The 18,090-nt window shown below is 41.2% G+C and overlaps 1 protein-coding gene across 1 annotated transcript in view; it reads right to left on the bottom strand.

The window, feature by feature from the left end:
• ADAM12 (ADAM metallopeptidase domain 12) overlaps positions 1 to 18,090 on the bottom strand; it is a 374,238-nt gene that overhangs the window by 105,483 nt on the left and 250,665 nt on the right. The window contains exon 8 of the mRNA XM_043518460.1: positions 12,786 to 12,862. Within this exon, the coding sequence (XP_043374395.1) occupies positions 12,786 to 12,862 (77 nt within the window). The remainder of the gene's footprint in view (positions 1 to 12,785; positions 12,863 to 18,090) is intronic.

Below are 18,090 nucleotides of genomic sequence, written 5' to 3'. Positions count from 1 at the left end.
AGATACTAAAGGAAAACTTGGCTAGGACAGCATTATCCGAAGCTATGATATATTATTCTGCTGCATTGCAAGTGGAGAGTTAAGTAAATCAATAAATCTGATAGCCATGAATGCAATTAAACATTTGGTTTTAATGAAGTTCAAAGTTATGCTCATTTCTAAATAAAAACAATAAAAAAGCCCATTACCATTGGAAGAAAAATGTATATGTAATTTGCCTTAGTACATGAGAAATGTACTGAAATAGAAGACTGTCTCATTTGTGTATATTATGTATTCACTTTATACATAAATTCACCTCTATACAGCGGCTCAATGCAAGGCCTATCTATCAGTGAAGTTCCACTTAAGTCTAAGGGAGTTAAGTTTTGAGAATATCTCATGCTGCCCCTCTGCTCAGCAGTGAATTTAACTAATTATGAATGTTATAGCTTCAGTAGTTCATGCTCATTGCCTATTCCCTATGCTCACACATCATCCTGGTTCTGGAAACTTTACTGCCATTAGTTAATGTCTCTCTGTATTTCCTCTGTATAACTGTTCTCAAAGGTTCATAACTCTGCAGACAAGCTCAGATGGAAAGAGTCTTCTAAAATTGTTTCAGCTCCTTTTCAGTTATACTTGTAGGGGAAAATGTTCTGCCAGCCTCCATTTTATGAGCACTGGGAACCCTCAAGAGTGCAAGCCAATCACGTAAGTGTGCAGACACTTACACAGTGGAAATGTGCAATTGCCCATGTAGGTGCAAAAATGTGGCATTCACTCAAGTTTTGGATGAGCATGAAATGAAGGCTGTCTGAAAGGAATAGGAAACGTAGCCTTTATTGTGTTGATATGTACCAATTTTCCAAATGTAGAGTCCAATCTACATTATATTGACTTCAATGAGAATATTGCCTGAGTAAGTAGTCCAAGATTCGACCTACATTGCCTTAAGAGCATTATTTCCTTCCCCTTTGTAACATAATGGCCTACTGGATGTAGCACAGGATTGGGACTCAAGAGACCATGGTTCTATTCCAGGTTCTACCACCAGCCTGCTGGATGACCCTTGGTAATTCACTTCATCTCACTGAAGTAATGAAACTTCCCTCCTTTGTACAGAGCTATAAGTTCTACTGATGAACAGCACAATATAGGAGCTTATTATTACATAGATCAGAACTTAAAGGTCTGACTCAAAACAACAACAGAGAGAAATTAAAAGTGACCACTAAACCAATGGCTGTGTTGTTTTCAGGTACTGCAGCACAATAAGGGAGTTCTCATTTAGATATACCCCATAGTCACATGAACCTGCTTTATGCTAGCAAAATGGCCTTCATCAATCTGAAAATCTATTCCATAGTACAGTATATAAAAATTACCCATGTACAGAGACCACTGTAACATGTAGTTAGGCAGGTTAATCCTTTCACATTGCAAGTGAGATTTATCCAGTTTCACTGCTTGTTGGTCTGAAATCCTGGTGCCCAGAATTCAAGGATGGACTTACACAGAGTGACAATAGCATTTAATGTCCTGTACTTTGGAGTCAAGGTAGAGTAAATGTATCATCAGAGAAAGTGTTATGAGTGAGCTTTACCATTAGAATGGCAAAACAGACCAGGGAAGATAGCAAAGGAACTAGAGGAAGAAAAGAGAGGGCAGTTAATATCAATGCCGTTTTAGTGTGTTATTTAGTAGCACTATATAATAAATAATATAGGAAAACAGTAAAGAGACACTGAAGTCAAACTTGGCCCCAGATTTGGAGTCGATAAAGAGGGGATTTTAAATACCGTAGGACCTACAGAAAAGATTTTACTTTCTATTTCTTGTTTTTGTGCATTGACTAAAAATGTCATGTTTCAGAGTAGCAGCCATGTTAGTCTGTATCCGCAAAAAGAAAAGGAGTCCTTGTGGCATCTTAGAGACTAACAAATTTATTTCATGAGCTTACAGTGTATTTTCCACTGCATGCATCAGATGAAGTGAGCTGCAGCTCACGAAAGCTTATGCTCAAATAAATTTGTTAGTCTCTAAGGTGCCACAAGGACTCCTTTTCTTTTTTAAAAAATGTCATATATGGATGACTCTGTTGTGCTTATTATTTAGCAAATATGCTGCACCTGGCACATGGGGTAAGGTTTTCAAAGTACATAAGCAACACAGGAGCAAAAGTTCCACTGACTTTCAATGAGACACATGCTCCCACATCACTGAGGCACTTTTTAAAATCCCACCTAGGGTCTGCTGATCAGTGGGATCTCAACATGGCTTCCTCTAGTGTATGCATGTGTACCTGCATATGAGCTTTTCCAGCACTTGCTCCTGTGCATTCAGGTAAAGGGGTTTGTGGCATGCAAATCTTCTTCAGACAAATAGGTTTTATGTGTGTATATTCTATACCCTGCATGCAAAAGGGTTTGCAGATGTGCAAATATATGGTTGCACAAGCACACGTGGAAGCTGAAAATCATCCCCAGAAGACTCATGTATTTGCTACTAAACTGGAGGGCCCCTTTCCCTGGGAAAGAAAGAAGAGTATTTTCCATAGGATGGCAAAATGACCTTGCCTCATCCAAACCATCACCTCCCAAGTAGTCCTGCCACTCAACTCCTCCACCAAAGAAGTAAGCAGTATGCAGACAATGGCATGATTATACTCTCCTATAACCTTCATTTTAGGCAGCTATCAGTGTCAATCTAACTCTGTTTATGCCATTGTAGTCCTAAGTGAAGCAAGGCATTCTAATGTTATGTCTGAGGGAAAGTATTGTAGTGCGAATATGAAAGTGAGTCTGTAGAAGAAAACTGAGTCTTCTTTCTGTCTCTATGTGATTCAGTTATCTCTACATCAAACCCCCTTCCCCCCTGCATGAGCAACATGTGCTTTTCAAATCCAGCTTAATTTTCAGATTTCACACTATTCCTTATGCAATACGCATAAGTTAGGTTAGGCAATCAAATGCCATATATAAGCTAATAGTTTGTCTTAAATGCTTAGCCACATGGCTGCATTGTATATGTAAGCTTCACAGCTTTCTAAAATGTGTAACCTTCTCTTTTGAGTCAGTTTCATGCCTTTTAATGCATTCTCTTGGTCTATGGGAAAGGCACGTGTCTTTCTCCAGTATCGATGGAAAGATGTCCAAGATGGACTGCTAGTTTCAGATGGCAAGATGACGGCATCCTGAAATTTAAATGAAATAATTATAATAGTTTGCGCATCCTTTCATCAAGGGATCACATGGTATTTAAACTTTAAGGCTCATGCAACACGCATGGGAGGAAGATAAGAATTATGATCTACATTTTACAGATGGAAAAACTGAGGCACAGAAGTGACTTGTCCGAATTCATGCAACTGTGTGGCAGAGCCAAAAACAGAATCTTGGAGCACTAAGCAAGGCATCCCTCTTTAACCCATGACTGCATCTCAGTACTTTCTTGTGAAACTCTGTGTGCAGCTAGGATTCCTGGGACTACATCAGATCAAAACAGAGCCCTGGAGGGAAAAGCAACATAAACAAGGGAACTGCAGCATGTTAGCTTTCTAATGTTATACATGAGACATTAATTTCTACAATATTCAGGCACAATGGAATGTGTTAAGGACCAAGTGGTTGCTTTAGCTCTGAATTTCCTGCACTGTTTTAAACTGTTTTTTATGCATAATAGTAAAACATTCATATTAATAATATGCATTTTAACGTTTCTGACTAAAGAGATGATTAAAATTGTTTTTGTGAGAGAGGTATTATGTGAATGGTGGGCCCAAATCTGTGAGGTACTCAGTGCCCTACGACTTCACAGCAGGCCCTTAGTATTTTGCATCATCTGGCCTTTTATTCCTAACTTATCTTAATGAGGGGAAGTGGATGGTTCAGGGAACTGATATTGCAATATGTAGTCTTTCAACTGTATGTTTCTGTTCAAGCTCAGATACTGATATAGTTATTATCTGTTACCAGGCTGTGAAATGAGTTTTGGGGTCTAAGTCAACAGCTGTTGCTATCACAAAACCGCTATCACTCATGAGCACTCGTATGGCCAGTCCCAAGAGAGAATGCAGCGGTTAAATGGATATTGAGATATATCCTCACCCTAGATGTTCTCCCTGTATGCTAAGATTGAACCACATTATTAGAGAAATGGGGAAGCCTGCCCTGGCAAAGAAGATGCTACACCAATAAGGGGCCCATTTACCACCAACCTGCCCTGTACGTGGTTACTTGCACCAGTGCAATTTGAGTGAAAAATGTTTCTATTCTGACTGGATAAGGCTTTACATCCACTTTGTACTGATATAAATGACTGTGTAAGGAGCTGGGAAACGATGACTGGACTCAAAGAGAGGATTAGGGTTCTCAGTCAGTTGTGAGCACAAAATTCACCAAAAGTGAAAGAGAGAATGAATCAGAGAAAAGAGAGAAACCACATTTAACATACAGCCAAACTGTTCTTGTTAGCTCTTTTCTTTGTAAATAGCTCTGGGGTGCAGGACTAATACGATCTTTTATTTTCCTCACAAAGGGCAATTTTTCCGTAGCTGCAGTAGACCTCCTAGCACTGCTTTCACTGTAATCATGCAATTCTTTAAAATATTTAAGGGGCATTAAATTATTTTTTACCTGCCATGACAATGGCTTATATTTGACTAATGCTATTTAAAATACCACAAATGTAATAGGTTAACTCGAATAAAATTTAGTGGCGATGCCAGATAGATGGAAAAGCACCCATAAAAAATGTTTTCTTACTGGAAGACAACAGTGGAATCCTACTAACTATGGCCCAGGTTGCCCTTTTAATAAGGATAAGAATTTTGGTAACAAATTGCTTGTTCACTCTATGTTTTCTTCCTCCTCTGCTCCTATGATCTCCAAGGCTATAATATAAAAGCCTTGACAATACCACCATCATACAGAATGCAAAACAGAGGAGGGAAAGGCTCATATAGTAATGCAGTTCGTAGATAAATTAAACAAATCCAGAAAAGTCTGAGACAGCTGGACATTTGACAGGAAAACTGGTTTTCCAGGGAGAACACTAGAGCCAGTTTACAGTTAATTACTGTGATTTAGAACTTCTCTGTGAGTAAATACCATTCTGTGATTGACCAACTAGGAAGGATAATTGGTTCCTGAATTGTGTCTATGGTGTATTTAAAAACTACCATCAGTCAGTACCTTTCTGAAAGTTGACTGAGAAATTATTAAATTGGTTAATTTAATTTTTTTCTTGACGTGCGTCTCTCTCACTCTCTCTCTTTTTTTTTTTTTGGTGTGTGTTAACATTAGCATCTAAAGTACTTGCTACATGTTATATCTTTCACCACCACAATTTATTGAGCTTCATAGCCACATTAGGAAGCAAATTCTCAGAACTACTGGGCTCTTGGAAGCTGTAAGAGTTAGCAGCAGGACAGCAGTTCTTGTCATTGCTAGTGTATACCATTGCTCACTACCCCAGGGGGACATGTTTGAGGACTCCACAGCTAAACAAGGGCTGGAAGGCAACCAGGTTCTGTCACAGTCTGATAGATGCCAACCAGTGTACTGTCAGAATAAAATACAGCATCACCTGGGCACAAGTGCCATGGGAAAATGGCAATAATATAGACTCCCCAAAATTCTACTATCCTGTTGATGTCCCCCTTGATGCAGCTGCAGGGAATATGCATTCTCCATTAAAAGAGAATTAAGGGCAGGAACATAATCAATGCCAGTCACCATGCATTTATGGAAAATAGTTTTTGTCACACAAACCTGATTTTGTTATTTGAGGACATTACAAGTTTGGTTGACAGAAGTAACTGTGTAGATGTAGTATCATACGTTTGTAAGGTTTTTGACTTAGTACTGCATGACATTCTGATTAAAAAGTAGCACTGTACAATATCGATAAAGCACACATTAAATGGATTAAGAACTGACTAACTGACAGATCTCAAAACATAGCTGTCAATGGAGAACCCACTCCCTACACTGGATTACCAGAGAATTTTGAATCATGTTCAAGGTCTAGGTCCTTATCTTCAAAGCACTCCAAAGTCTGGGCCCAGGATATCTAACTCAATCATCTAAAGCTCTGGGACAAAGATACCACCCCCCGCCCCAGGAACAAAGGACCATCACAAATCTCACCACTTTCTGCTCCAAGCGCAAGTCTGCCCTAGAGTCACAGATTTGGGAATCCCAGCAACTATGGACAAACTGAAATTCTTGTCAGTTTCCCTTCACAAGTATGTCAATTCAATCAGCAGCTTCTGGTCCAGGGAGCATATTTTGTTTAGGAAAAAGAAAAGGAGTACTTGTGGCACCTTAGAGACTAACAAATTTATTAGAGCATAAGCTTTCGTGAGCTACAGCTCACTTCATCGGATGCATTTGGTGGAAAAAATTTTTTTCCACCAAATGCATCCGATGAAGTGAGCTGTAGCTCACGAAAGCTTATGCTCTAATAAATTTGTTAGTCTCTAAGGTGCCACAAGTACTCCTTTTCTTTTTGCGAATACAGACTAACACGGCTGCTACTCTGAAACCTGTATTTTGTTTAGGAAACACCATGTGGCTGTGTTTCTGAAATGAAGTTTTTTCAGGTTTTCTAGGAACCAAATTTCAAAAAGTCAACGTTTCTCATAAACCAGCAATCCTGAATTTCAGCCAGCTCTATGGATGAGACTGATACTGGAATACTGTGTATAGATCTGGTGTCTGTATTTTTAGAAGGATGTTTGAAAAATTGGAGAAAGGACTGGAAAAATTATTCATGGACTAGAGAAAATGCCTAATAGTGAGAGACTTAAAGAACTCAATCTGTTTACCTTATCAAAAAGAAGAGTGAGAGGTGACTGGATTAGTGCATAAATGCTTCATGGGGAGAAAATACTGGGTTTAAAAGGGATCTTTAATCTAGTGGAGAAAGGTACAGTAAGAAATAAAAGTTATTTACTTTTTACACTAATTAGATTTCTTCAACATGTGTGGTCCCTATCTGTAATCTACTTTGGGTGTGCCTTGCCTCTATGCGACTGAGACCAGAAGTTTTTTTGCTAGCAGTGTCCGTTGGTCTGTTCCTGCACCCTTCTCCTGCTCATGTGCTGAACCAAGGGTATAAAGGGCGGTGTGGACCAACTGCCTCTTCAGTTCCTTCTCTACCATGAACCATGCATCAAGGATCAGAAGCAAAGGGGAAGGAAGGCAGATAGTGGAATACACATAGGGACCCCACATCTCAAAGAACTCCAGTTACCATATACTATAAGCAACCCTTCTTTCTCCTTCAAGTGATAATCCCTATGTGTTTTCCACTGTGGGTGACTGAGAAGCAGTATTAATTGAGAAAGAAGATGCAAGAATCTCTGTGGTACCAATGACTGGAGTGCTGCTGTGCTGAGAGGTGCGTCAGCTGGAGAAGCTTGCACCAGAGTGTAATGTCTATTACAGATATGGACAGAACCCCACATTGCTGCCTTATAGTTTTCAGTGAGAGGAACATCCCAAAGCGAGGCTACTGATGGGGTCTTGGCTACTGATGGGGAGGAGGGTTGTTTGTTAACTTATAACATGCAGCCTGAAATTCATTTGGAAAGTCTCCACTTTCCATCTCCCTCTCATTGTATGCTCATCTAGATGAGTGCCCCATCCTAACAAGGAGATGTCTGTGATCAATGTCTTCTCAGGGGTGGGGGTGGGGATGATGAAGAACACACTTGCTCCCTGTTCTCCCAAGAGATTTGTGGGAGAGAGAGAGACTAGTTTTTCCACATTGTGTCTGCTTGGCATGTATACTGACTGGAGCCAAGCTTGTAGGCAATGAAGCAAAGTCTTGCAAAGGGAGTAACATAGGTGCAGGGGGCCATATGACCTAGAAGGATGACAAATGAACAGACTGAACAGGCTCATCTGGAGCTGAATACCATGGTTGATTAGAATCTGACCTGAGGAAGGTATGCTTTGACACTGACAGAGTCCAGTGTTGCCCCAATTAACTCTATAGTCTGTATGGGAACTAAAACGGACTTTTCTATGTTTACACCAAGTCCCAGTAAGCATGGAAGGTTAAGCAGAGATGAGATCACTGTCAGAATCTCCTGATGAGAGCTCCCTAGTAATACCCAGTCTTCGAGGTAAGGGAAAAGTGATGATCTGTGGCAGTGCAAGTAGGCTACACAACTGATAACACCTCTGAATACTCTTGGCACTGTTGTGAGGCCAAAGAGGGAACACCCTGTAATGACAATAGTTCAAACCTACAGTGAACTCAGGAATCTTCTGTGCGTGGGGTATATGTCTATGTGAATACAGGCATCCTTCTTGTCAAGAGCTGTGAACCAGCTGCAGTTGTTCAGAGGGGGAATTACTGATGCCACGGTTACTGTTCTGAATCTCAATTTGCAGATAAAGGCATCAAGCTGCCTGCAATATTGATGGGTCTCCATTCTTCCTTCTTTTTGGGAATGAGGAAATATTCTGAGTAAGACCCCTTTCCCCAATGTTGGTGATGTCCCAGTTCTGTGGGTCGCTGTTGAAGAAGGGAGTCTACTTTCTGAATGAGAATCCTCTCATGGGAGTGGTCCCTGAAGACAGATACAGTTGGGGGTTTTGGAGTGGAAGAGAGGAACGCTATAGTGTAGAGGATATGAATGATGTCAAGGATCCATTTTTCTGTTATCATTTGCTAGGGCTTGGGAGAAATGAACTAGATGGTCACCAAATTGGGTATCTGAATGTTGCGTAGATAGATTGGCAACTGGTTTGATTCAGATCTCTCGAAAGTGTTTCTTAGTGAGAGGCTGGGGTTTGAAGGAGGAAGAGGGGAGAACATTGTACTTGTTCCCCTGCATCCTCTGCCATTTTGTAGTGGTTCATATCCCCTTTGATGGAAAAAGAGTTGAGGTGTTGGTTATGAGACTGTGGTCTACAGAATTTTCTCCTTGGTGGAGTGTAGATTCCCATGGAGTGGAGGGTTGTCTTTGAGTCCTTCAATGAGCATAATGAATCATCCATATTCTCACTGAACAGGCTGTTCCCTTAGAAGGGCAAGTCCTTCACTGTAGATTGGACTACCCTGGGGAATCTGGATGATTGAGGTCACAACAGTCTATGCATGAAAAAAAGCCATAGCCATTGACTAGGACGCTGTGTCAAGTGAAGCTTGAAGGGATTATCTGGCAATCATTGTACCTATTTCAGTAAGTGCTTGGAATGGCACTTAATCCTGTTGCATGAGTTTGTCAGTGAATTCCATGAACTTGGAATAATGAATGAAACCATATTTAGACATTAATGCATGACAGTTTGATGTAGAATTGCAGGCTGGTTGTAGTAAAAACTTTCATTCCAAATAGGTCCAAATATTTAGCTTCCAAGATCCATCCCTTCTGTAAGGATGACATTGCCTATTTATTTCAGTGGCAGCCTAGATTTCTAAGGAATTCAGGATAAGGGGTATGAATTAAAACTCTGCTCTCTTGTCTGGTATGAAGTACACCTCTACTCTGATATAACATGACCCAATATAACACGAATTCGGATATAATGCGGTAAAGCAGCGCGTCAGCATGTCTGGCTCCGACAAGCTGCTCTGAGTGGCGTGTTAAGGATGCTGGGCCGGGGCTGAGGAGTTGGATAAGGGGCAGAGGGTCTCGGGGGCCAGTCAGGGGACAGGGAGCAGGGGAGGCTTGATGGTTCGGAGGTTCTGGGGGCGGGATGGTCAGAGGACAGGGGTGTTGGATAGGGTGTGGGAATCCCAGGGGGCCTGTCAGGGGCAGGGGGTGTGGATAGGGGTCGGGGCAGTTAGGGGACAGGGGGTGGGGGGGTTTGGATGGGTCGGGGGTTCTGAGGGATCAGTCAGGGGGCGGGAAGTGACTATTAATAACGGAAATGCTCAAGGCCAAAGCAAGTTCGATATAATGCGGTTTCACCTATAACGGGGTAAGATTTTTTGGCTCCCAAGGACCGCGTTATATTGGGGTAGAGGTGTATTTCTTTTCTGTACTTTTTGGCATAGGAGTGCATGTAGCTGAGGTATGCCAGACCATGCTGGCAGTCTGCAAAACGGGAAGCACCACCTTCCTGGGCCCACACTCTGTAGGATACCCAGGAGTTTATGAAATATCTCCTGTGCTTCCTCTGGGGAATCTGGAGTACGTCTGCCACTCTCTTTAGCAAGTCTTGGAATTGCTTGCAATCATCAGGTGGAGAAGGCAAGGCTGGTGCCACCCTCTAATCAGGGGATGAAGATGAGAACAGACCCATCAAAGCAGGCGTTTCCATTGATGTTGGTTCTTCGCTCCTCATCCATTTCCTGAGGGGGTTCCATCTCCTCCCTGTGAGAAGAAGAATGACATGATTCTCAAAAACATCTTACTGACTCGGAATAGTTCTTGTATGGGTCCCATGACCCCCAATAAGGCAGGTAAGTGGGAACAAAAGGTGGCTGGATTGGTCTTGATGGCATTGTGTGCCATTGGTACCAAGGTTAGCACACTGTCTTATGAGATTGCATGGGGGGAGCCCCAGGAGACTCTGGATCCACTATCCAGCTAGATATCCTCTCTCAGCAGTAATACTGTCTCGCTAATATTTGATTCACCCAAGGAGGAAAAGGTAGGCTCTGATTCCATGGGTTTTGTTGTCAGTACAGACTTTGTGATGCCCTAGTGGCAGAAGGTACCAGAGAGCAGCTTGCGTGCTCTCTTGTGATATCCCTGGACCATTGGCGTCAGGATTTCTCTTGAGATGATTGGATCTGAAAGGGTGGGAGACTTGGGATCTGGGAAGGATGATTATGTCCTCAGGTGTAATGTATCTCTCCCCAGACAAGGGCTAGGGTGGGGCAAGAATGAGGATGCCTATTCTTGCTTACAGGCAAAGTCACTCTGGCCAGAATTCTAGGTTCTGACGAGTCCTTATCAGAGTGCAGTGGTAACGCCAGTGCAGGGGTGCTTGATGCTTTTCCTTGGTTGGTACCAGAGATGGTCCTGCTCCTATGGGTGGTGGCAGCCTCAAAACACTCTTATTCTTAGGATCTTGGAGATTGGCACCATGCCTCTTGTGACGTCCTTAGTCTGCTGCACTGGGATGCAGACTTAGATGGTGTCGGTGAAGAAGTCTTCTTTTTAGAAGTGTATCTGGAGGAAGGTTTCCCTCATCTATTATGACTAACTAACTAAGCTAAGCTAAGAACTAAGATGCTATCTATAACTATCTAAAGACTATAGACAATTATTTACAGGTAATTACTGAATAAAGCAAATGCTGCTGTAGCAAACACTGTGGACACTGAAGGATTCCATCTTGGACCATGGGTGGTAGAAAGGAACTGTAGAATCAGTCAGTCTGCATCACCCCTTATACCCTTGGTTTGGATCAAGAAGAGGAGAAAGACATAGGCACAGACCAACAGAATAGCTAGCAAAAATCTTCCAGTCTCTGGTGCATGGAGCGTATGTGCACCCACAGTAGAATACAAATAGAGACCATCACCTGAAGAAGAAACAATGGCTGGAAGCCGAATACAGACAAATTCAAAGTAGAAATAAGGCTTTTTTTTTAAAAGGAAGGTATTTAACCACTGGAATAAATCACCAAGGGAAGTGGTGGATTATCCATCTCCTAATGTCTTCAAATCATGTTGGTATGCCTTTCCTGTTAATATGTTTTTACCAAAACCAAGTTATTGGGCTTAATACAGGGATAACTGGGTGAAATGTAATGGTCGAAGATGGGGTGACCAACCTGAGCCTGAGCAGGAGCCAGAATTTACCAATGAGCATTGCCAAAGAGCCACAGTAATACGTCAGCAGCCCCGCATCAGCTCCCCGCCCTGCTCTCAGCGCCTCCCACCCACCAGCAGCCCCGCCAATGAGCGCCTCCCCTTCCCTCCCCATCAGCTGTTTCATGGCATGCAGGAGGCTCTGGGGGGAAGGGGGAAGAGTGAGGGCACAGCAGGCTCAGGGGAGGCAGCGGGAAGAGGTGGAGTGGGGGTAGGGTTTGTGGCAGGACCAGAGGTTGAGCAGGGAGCACCTTCCGGGCACATTGGAAAGTTGGCGCCTGTAGCTCCAGCCCTGGAGTCGGTGCCTATACAAGGAGCTGCATATTAACTCCTGAAGAGCCAGATGTGGCTCCGGAGCCACAGGTTGGCCACCCCTGGTCTAAGATATACAGGAGGTCAGACTAAATGATCTAATGGTCCCACCTCATCTTAAATTCTATGAATTCTCATTCCTAGTCCCCACGTTCAACTTTAATACTGGGGTTACACAAATCATGCACAAACCATGACCTTCTGTACATCACAGGTCACTAAATTTCAATCACATTCCGATATATTGAGCTCAGAGACTCTAGTTAGAGACAACAGCATGTCAGTCATCAAGGATTAAACTGTCTGCCACAGCCAGAGAACAGGAGCGACTCAGGTGCCAAGAAACCAAAGTCCAAGGTCCCTCCAAATGTGATCTGGAGCAAAATTCTTAACCCCAAATCCAGAGAGCAGTATGACCCTGAGCAAGACACACCAATCAAGCATCTAGAAAGAGGATTTTTGGTACCAACTCAGAACACTGGTCTACCCTGTCTGGTGTCGCAACTCCAGGTTTGGCCGAGCTTTGGTATTTCAGAGGAAGATAGAAAAAACATCAATCCAGAATACATCTAGCCAATTATTTATTGGGGGGAAAAATCCTTCTTGACTCCTGCAGGCAACCAACTGAAGCCTTGAAGCATGGGATTTGATTGTAATCATTATATGTGTTTTTAGATGTCCAAGATGTGTTTGGAAAGCTCACTTACCTAAGTCCAGAGCAGGTACTGAGACTGACTGCAGAATCAGGATACCCTTGCACGGAACCATGGTAATAGCAGTGACCCTAATTGCAAAAAGGAAGGAAGGAGCAAACATTTAGGTAATCATAAATTCCATTCAGTGCCTCGTTTTTATAAGGTTCTCCCCTCCTTTCTATCTAAAAACCTTGTCTGATTTCAGGCAACAACATCCAGTATCCCACTGATAGCAATCATTCTGCCTCCATGAAATATTGTAATGAGCATTCTCAATGTTTAATGTTGGACCAAAGGAGTCCACACAAGTACCTGTGACATCCCTAATTGCTAAAAGACAATCAACAGTGTATTTAAAATGTGAAGTTTTTTCTCCTTGATTATGTTATCTGAAAGCTATGATATGGGGCATTTTATAAAATTAAGCAGCTGAACAAATCACATTAACATCAACATTTTGCTTAGATGTAAATTTTCTTTAGTAATAGGATGTAAATTCATAGGAGGTAATTAAGCATACTGTGAGATGTACTAAAACTAATCTCAGATCTATGGCTTGAGAAACTCCCAGGGCAAATGAAAAGTGGGTTGGAAAGGAAGCATTTTATTAAATTAACTAGCCGGGTAGCAGCACACTATTAGGAACAAACAAAAATAAGAGGGTCTTATTCTATTTTGAAAGGCAACAATCCTTTTTCATTTTATGGCTGGGTTATTGTATTTCTTTAATAATCCATTTGCTTGCAAAAGGCAACCACAACACAGATACTGACTCTCGCTGCAATCAAAATTAATTTTATTGTTGACTAAAGATTATACTACATCCCCAATTATGTGACTGGCTGGAAAGTAATGATTGTGTCAGGTTCAGCATTTCTTTTTTTCACAGCTCCTTTAAATGCTATCTGGAAGCTGAAAATACTATTCTAAAAGATTGCTATCTTATTAGTGCAAAAGAAAGTTGTCACTCATGTTTCAACTGACAGTCATCTCACTATGCCTTTTTATTACTTGGTTCATTCACATCTAGCTGCATTAATTAACCTTTTCAGTGTCAGGGAATGGTTTTCAATTACACAGCCCTTCACAGCATACTTCTAAAGCCTACCTTGATTTCTTAAAGAAAGCAATAACCTAGAGAAAGACCAGGGTAAAATGGAATAGCTATGATATGAATCCTAAGCAAATTAGTTTCCCTCATAAGAAAATATTTATTTGGAGCATTTTTTTAACATGAGAATGTAACAAAATTCAGAACAGTGGGTTATAGTCTGAATTGAATTTATACGCAAAAACAATGAGGAGTCCTTGTGGCACCTTAGAGACTAACAAATTTATTTGGGCATAGGTTTTCGTGGGCTAGAATCCACTTCATCAGATGCATGGAGTGGAAAATACTGGACCAGGTATAAATACATGAAAAGATGGGAGTTGCCTTACCAAGTGAGAGGTCAGTCTAAAGAGACAATTCAATTAACAGTAGGATACCGAGAGAGGAAAAATAACTTTTGTAGCTTTAATGAGAGTGGACCATTGCGAACAGTTGACATGAAGGTGTGAGTAACAGTAGGGGGAAATTAGTATGGGGGAAATTAGGTTTAGGTTTTGTAATGACCCAACCACTCCCAGTCTTTATTCAGGCCTAATGTGATGGTGTCCAGGGAGATTGAAGTGTTCTCTGACTGGTTTTTTAATGTTATGATTCCTGATGTCAGATTTGCATCCATTTATTCTATTGTGTAGAGACTGTCCAATTTGGCCAATGTACATGGTGGAGGGGCATTGCTGGCACATGATGGCATATATCACATTGGTAGATGTGCAGGTGAATGAGCCCCTGATGGTGTGGCTGATGTGATTAGGTCCTATGATGGTGTCCCTTGAATAGATATGTGGACAGAGTTGGCATCGGGCTTTGTTGCAGTGTTTGGTTCCTAGGCTGGTGTTTTTGTTGTGTGGTGTGTAGTTGCTGATGAGTATTTGCTTTAGGTTGAGGGGCTGTCTGTAAGTGAGGACTGGCCTGTCTCCCAAGGTCTGTGAGAGTGAGGGATCATCCTTCAGGATAGGTTGTAGATCCTTGATGATGCACTGGAGAGGTTTTAGTTGGGGGCTGTAGGTGATGGCTAGTGACGTTCAGTTACTTTCTTTGTTGGACCTGTCTTGTAGTAGGTGACTTCTGGGTACCCTTCTGGCTCTGTCAATCTGTTTCTTCACTTAACCAAGTAGGTATTGTAGTTTTAAGAATGCTTGATAGAGATCCTGTAGGGGTTTGTCTCTGTCTGAGGGATCGGACCAAATGCAGTTGTATCTTAGAGCTTGGCTATGGACAATGGATCGTGTGGTGTGGTCCTGGATGGAAGCCGCAGGCATGTAGGCAAGTATAGTGGTCAGTAGGTTTCCAGTATAGTGTGGTGTTTACGTGACCATCACTTATTAGCACAGTAGTGTCCAGGAAATGGACCGCTTGTGTGGATTGGTCTAGGCTGAAGTTGATGGTGAGATGGAAATTGTTGAAATCATGGTGGAATTCCTCAAGGACTTCTTTTCCATGGGTTATAAACCAATTACTTTCTTGAGTAGAAAAGAAAATTATATTCTTCTGCTGAAAGTGCTGAAGGATATAGGGCCTTATCCTCCTCTCACACTGGCTTTACACCAGCGTATCTCCATTGAATACCACTACAAAAGTTATTTTTCCTCCCTTGGTATCCTACTGTTAATTGAATTGTCTCATTAGACTGACCTCACACTTGGTAAGGCAACTCCCATCTTTTCATGTATTTATACCTGCTCCTGAATTTTCCACTCTGTGCATCTGATGAAGTGGGTTCTAGCTCACAAAAACTTATGTTCAAATAAATTTGTTAGTCTCTAAGGTGCCATAAGGACTCCTTGTTGTTTTTGCTGATACAGACTAACACGGCTACCACTCTGAAACCTGAATTTATATGGTTTGCCATAGATAAAGCAATGAGAAAAATGGTGTGTCAGTGACTTATTATTAGTGTGTCTTCATTGTTTGCCTTAGTAAAGTGCTAGTAACACTCTGAGAAAGAAAATCACAAAGAGGAGCAATTCCACACACTGAATTCTCTCTAGAGGTTTGTTTTACTCACAACTAAGGGCATGTAGTTGTTAGGCATGGCCACAATATTTCTGCTTGACATTGAGACAGCCTGGTTACATAAACATCCACTAAAAGTCATAAGAGTTAGTAGTCTGGAGTCTCAGGCAGGAGCACAATTTATAACTGGTGCTGCTCATGGAAGCCAGATATCTGTGTGCTCTAGCTGTGTGCAGCAAACTCCTGGACTACACTACAGACCTGTATCGGTACAACTATGTCACACTCAGGGGTGTGGATTTTTCACACACAAGTGATGTAGTTATACCGACCTAACCCACTATGTAGACAGCCCTATGTCAGCAGGAGAGCTTCTCCCATTAACATAGCTACTTGGGGAGATGGATTAAGTGCGCTGATGGGAGAGCTCTCTCCCATTGGCTTAGACCATCCTCATTAAAGTGCTCCAGCTGCGCTGATGCAGCCTTTTAAGTGTAGACTTGCCTGGTCTGTGAAAGTGTCTGGTGAAAGAGGAAGGGGACGATGATTCCCAGGCTGATACAGACTGCATCTAAAGTGTAACTGACATTATCAAAGAGTGTATTATAGAAAAGGTTCTTATTCCTTCCCACTCCAGACATGCAACTAGATATTTCATTAACTTTGAACTCGTCTGTTCATTTCATAACTTCTTCAAGATCCACATGCTGCAAGAAGGTAAGGTTCCTTTAAGTTCAATATTAAAAATGGTAAACCTATCAGATCATATCCTGTGATTGGACTGGTGGAAAATTGATTTCTAGCTCAGTAACTCAGCTGAGTTACAGAATTTTTCACCCACCAAAAAAAGACTTTTGCTGTTTTAAATTACTGAATGAAATAGATGATCCCCCCGCAAAAACGAATAGTTACTACAGTTAGCTGATTTGTTGTATTTAAAGCTGTGCTCTGACTTTATTGCAGACCATTAACTAATAAAGGAGTGGTTAACTTTGAGAATGACAGATGGGTGGGGAGGGGGCTATTTAGTATATAGTATAAATGTGAAGAGAAAACAACAGTAACATCTGCACCAAGCGAATGCTCAGACCTAGGACTGCAAATAGCACAGGGACCAAAACCTGATTTCATTTCCACAGCCAGGTAATTATAAATCAGTAACTTGATTTAGTTTAGAGTACATCGTTCAGGCACTTTAAGAATACTGAATGAAAAAAGATGTAAAATCAAATTATAGAACCTCAGGAAGACATTTCTTTTAAACAATATTGCAGTTGCTCTTGATCAAAAATGTATTGTACTGGTTTCTTCAAACTATTTTAGGAAGCAAACTGCACCGTTAGTACTATTTATTTCGGGTCTTTCTGCCATCATCACTGTACCAAAGTACATTGCCTACTTAAAACTTTTCTTTCAAATGTATTTGTAAAGAGGAAACTTTCTACAGTCAGCAGTACACATAGCTGACATTAGTTTGCTTCAATAGTGAACCACAAAAAGTTGTATATTCTTTCCTCATTTGAATATTAAGAATTTTAAAACCATTTTGAAATTTTTCATTTACTTGCCCTTTTGCTGTTTACTTACAGCACAGACTATACAGCCCTCCTTTTATAAAGTTAGCCCATGGGATGTTATACAATCTTCCAAAGGAAGTGATCAGCCATTTTCCATTGCACTAATTTGAAATAAGATATGACCACCATATGCATGTGTGGACATGTGCATACAGTCACACATGCACGTGTGCGTGCACACACAGAGAAAGAGGCTGATACCTTTCAAAATTGATTGCTTTAGTCTGGATATGACTGGCTTTTCATAATGAAGATATTTCTTAGCATTAAAAAGACGTGAGTGAAAATACTTCCTTTACAGAATCATTACAGATAACATGGAGTGAGATGCTTCTACTGATTAAGTAAGTAAGTAAATAAATAAATGAAGAAATAGTCCATCCGAGCTGGATCTACTAAGCCAGATAAAAGATAAACTTCATAATTAAAATCAATTGCTGCACTGTTTTTAATTAAGGAATTCATATTTGCCATCAGAGGACAAAAATGTGAGTGCCTTAAAACTGTAACTATTTATAAAAAGCATTTTTTAAAAGAGAAAAAAGGGCATTTTGTGCTTATTTTAACGAAGAGCAAATTAGCCAGATATATTTTTTGTAAATATCTTAGGGCCTGATTGAATAAAAACAAAAAATAAAAGATACATCTTGCTTTTGCATTGTGGAAACCCACACAG

This window comes from Dermochelys coriacea, chromosome 7 (assembly GCF_009764565.3).
Source record: "Dermochelys coriacea isolate rDerCor1 chromosome 7, rDerCor1.pri.v4, whole genome shotgun sequence".
Classification (NCBI taxonomy): Eukaryota; Metazoa; Chordata; order Testudines; family Dermochelyidae; genus Dermochelys; species Dermochelys coriacea.
The sequence above is the reverse complement of the archived record's forward strand: the minus strand, read 5'-3'. Positions and strand labels throughout refer to the sequence as shown.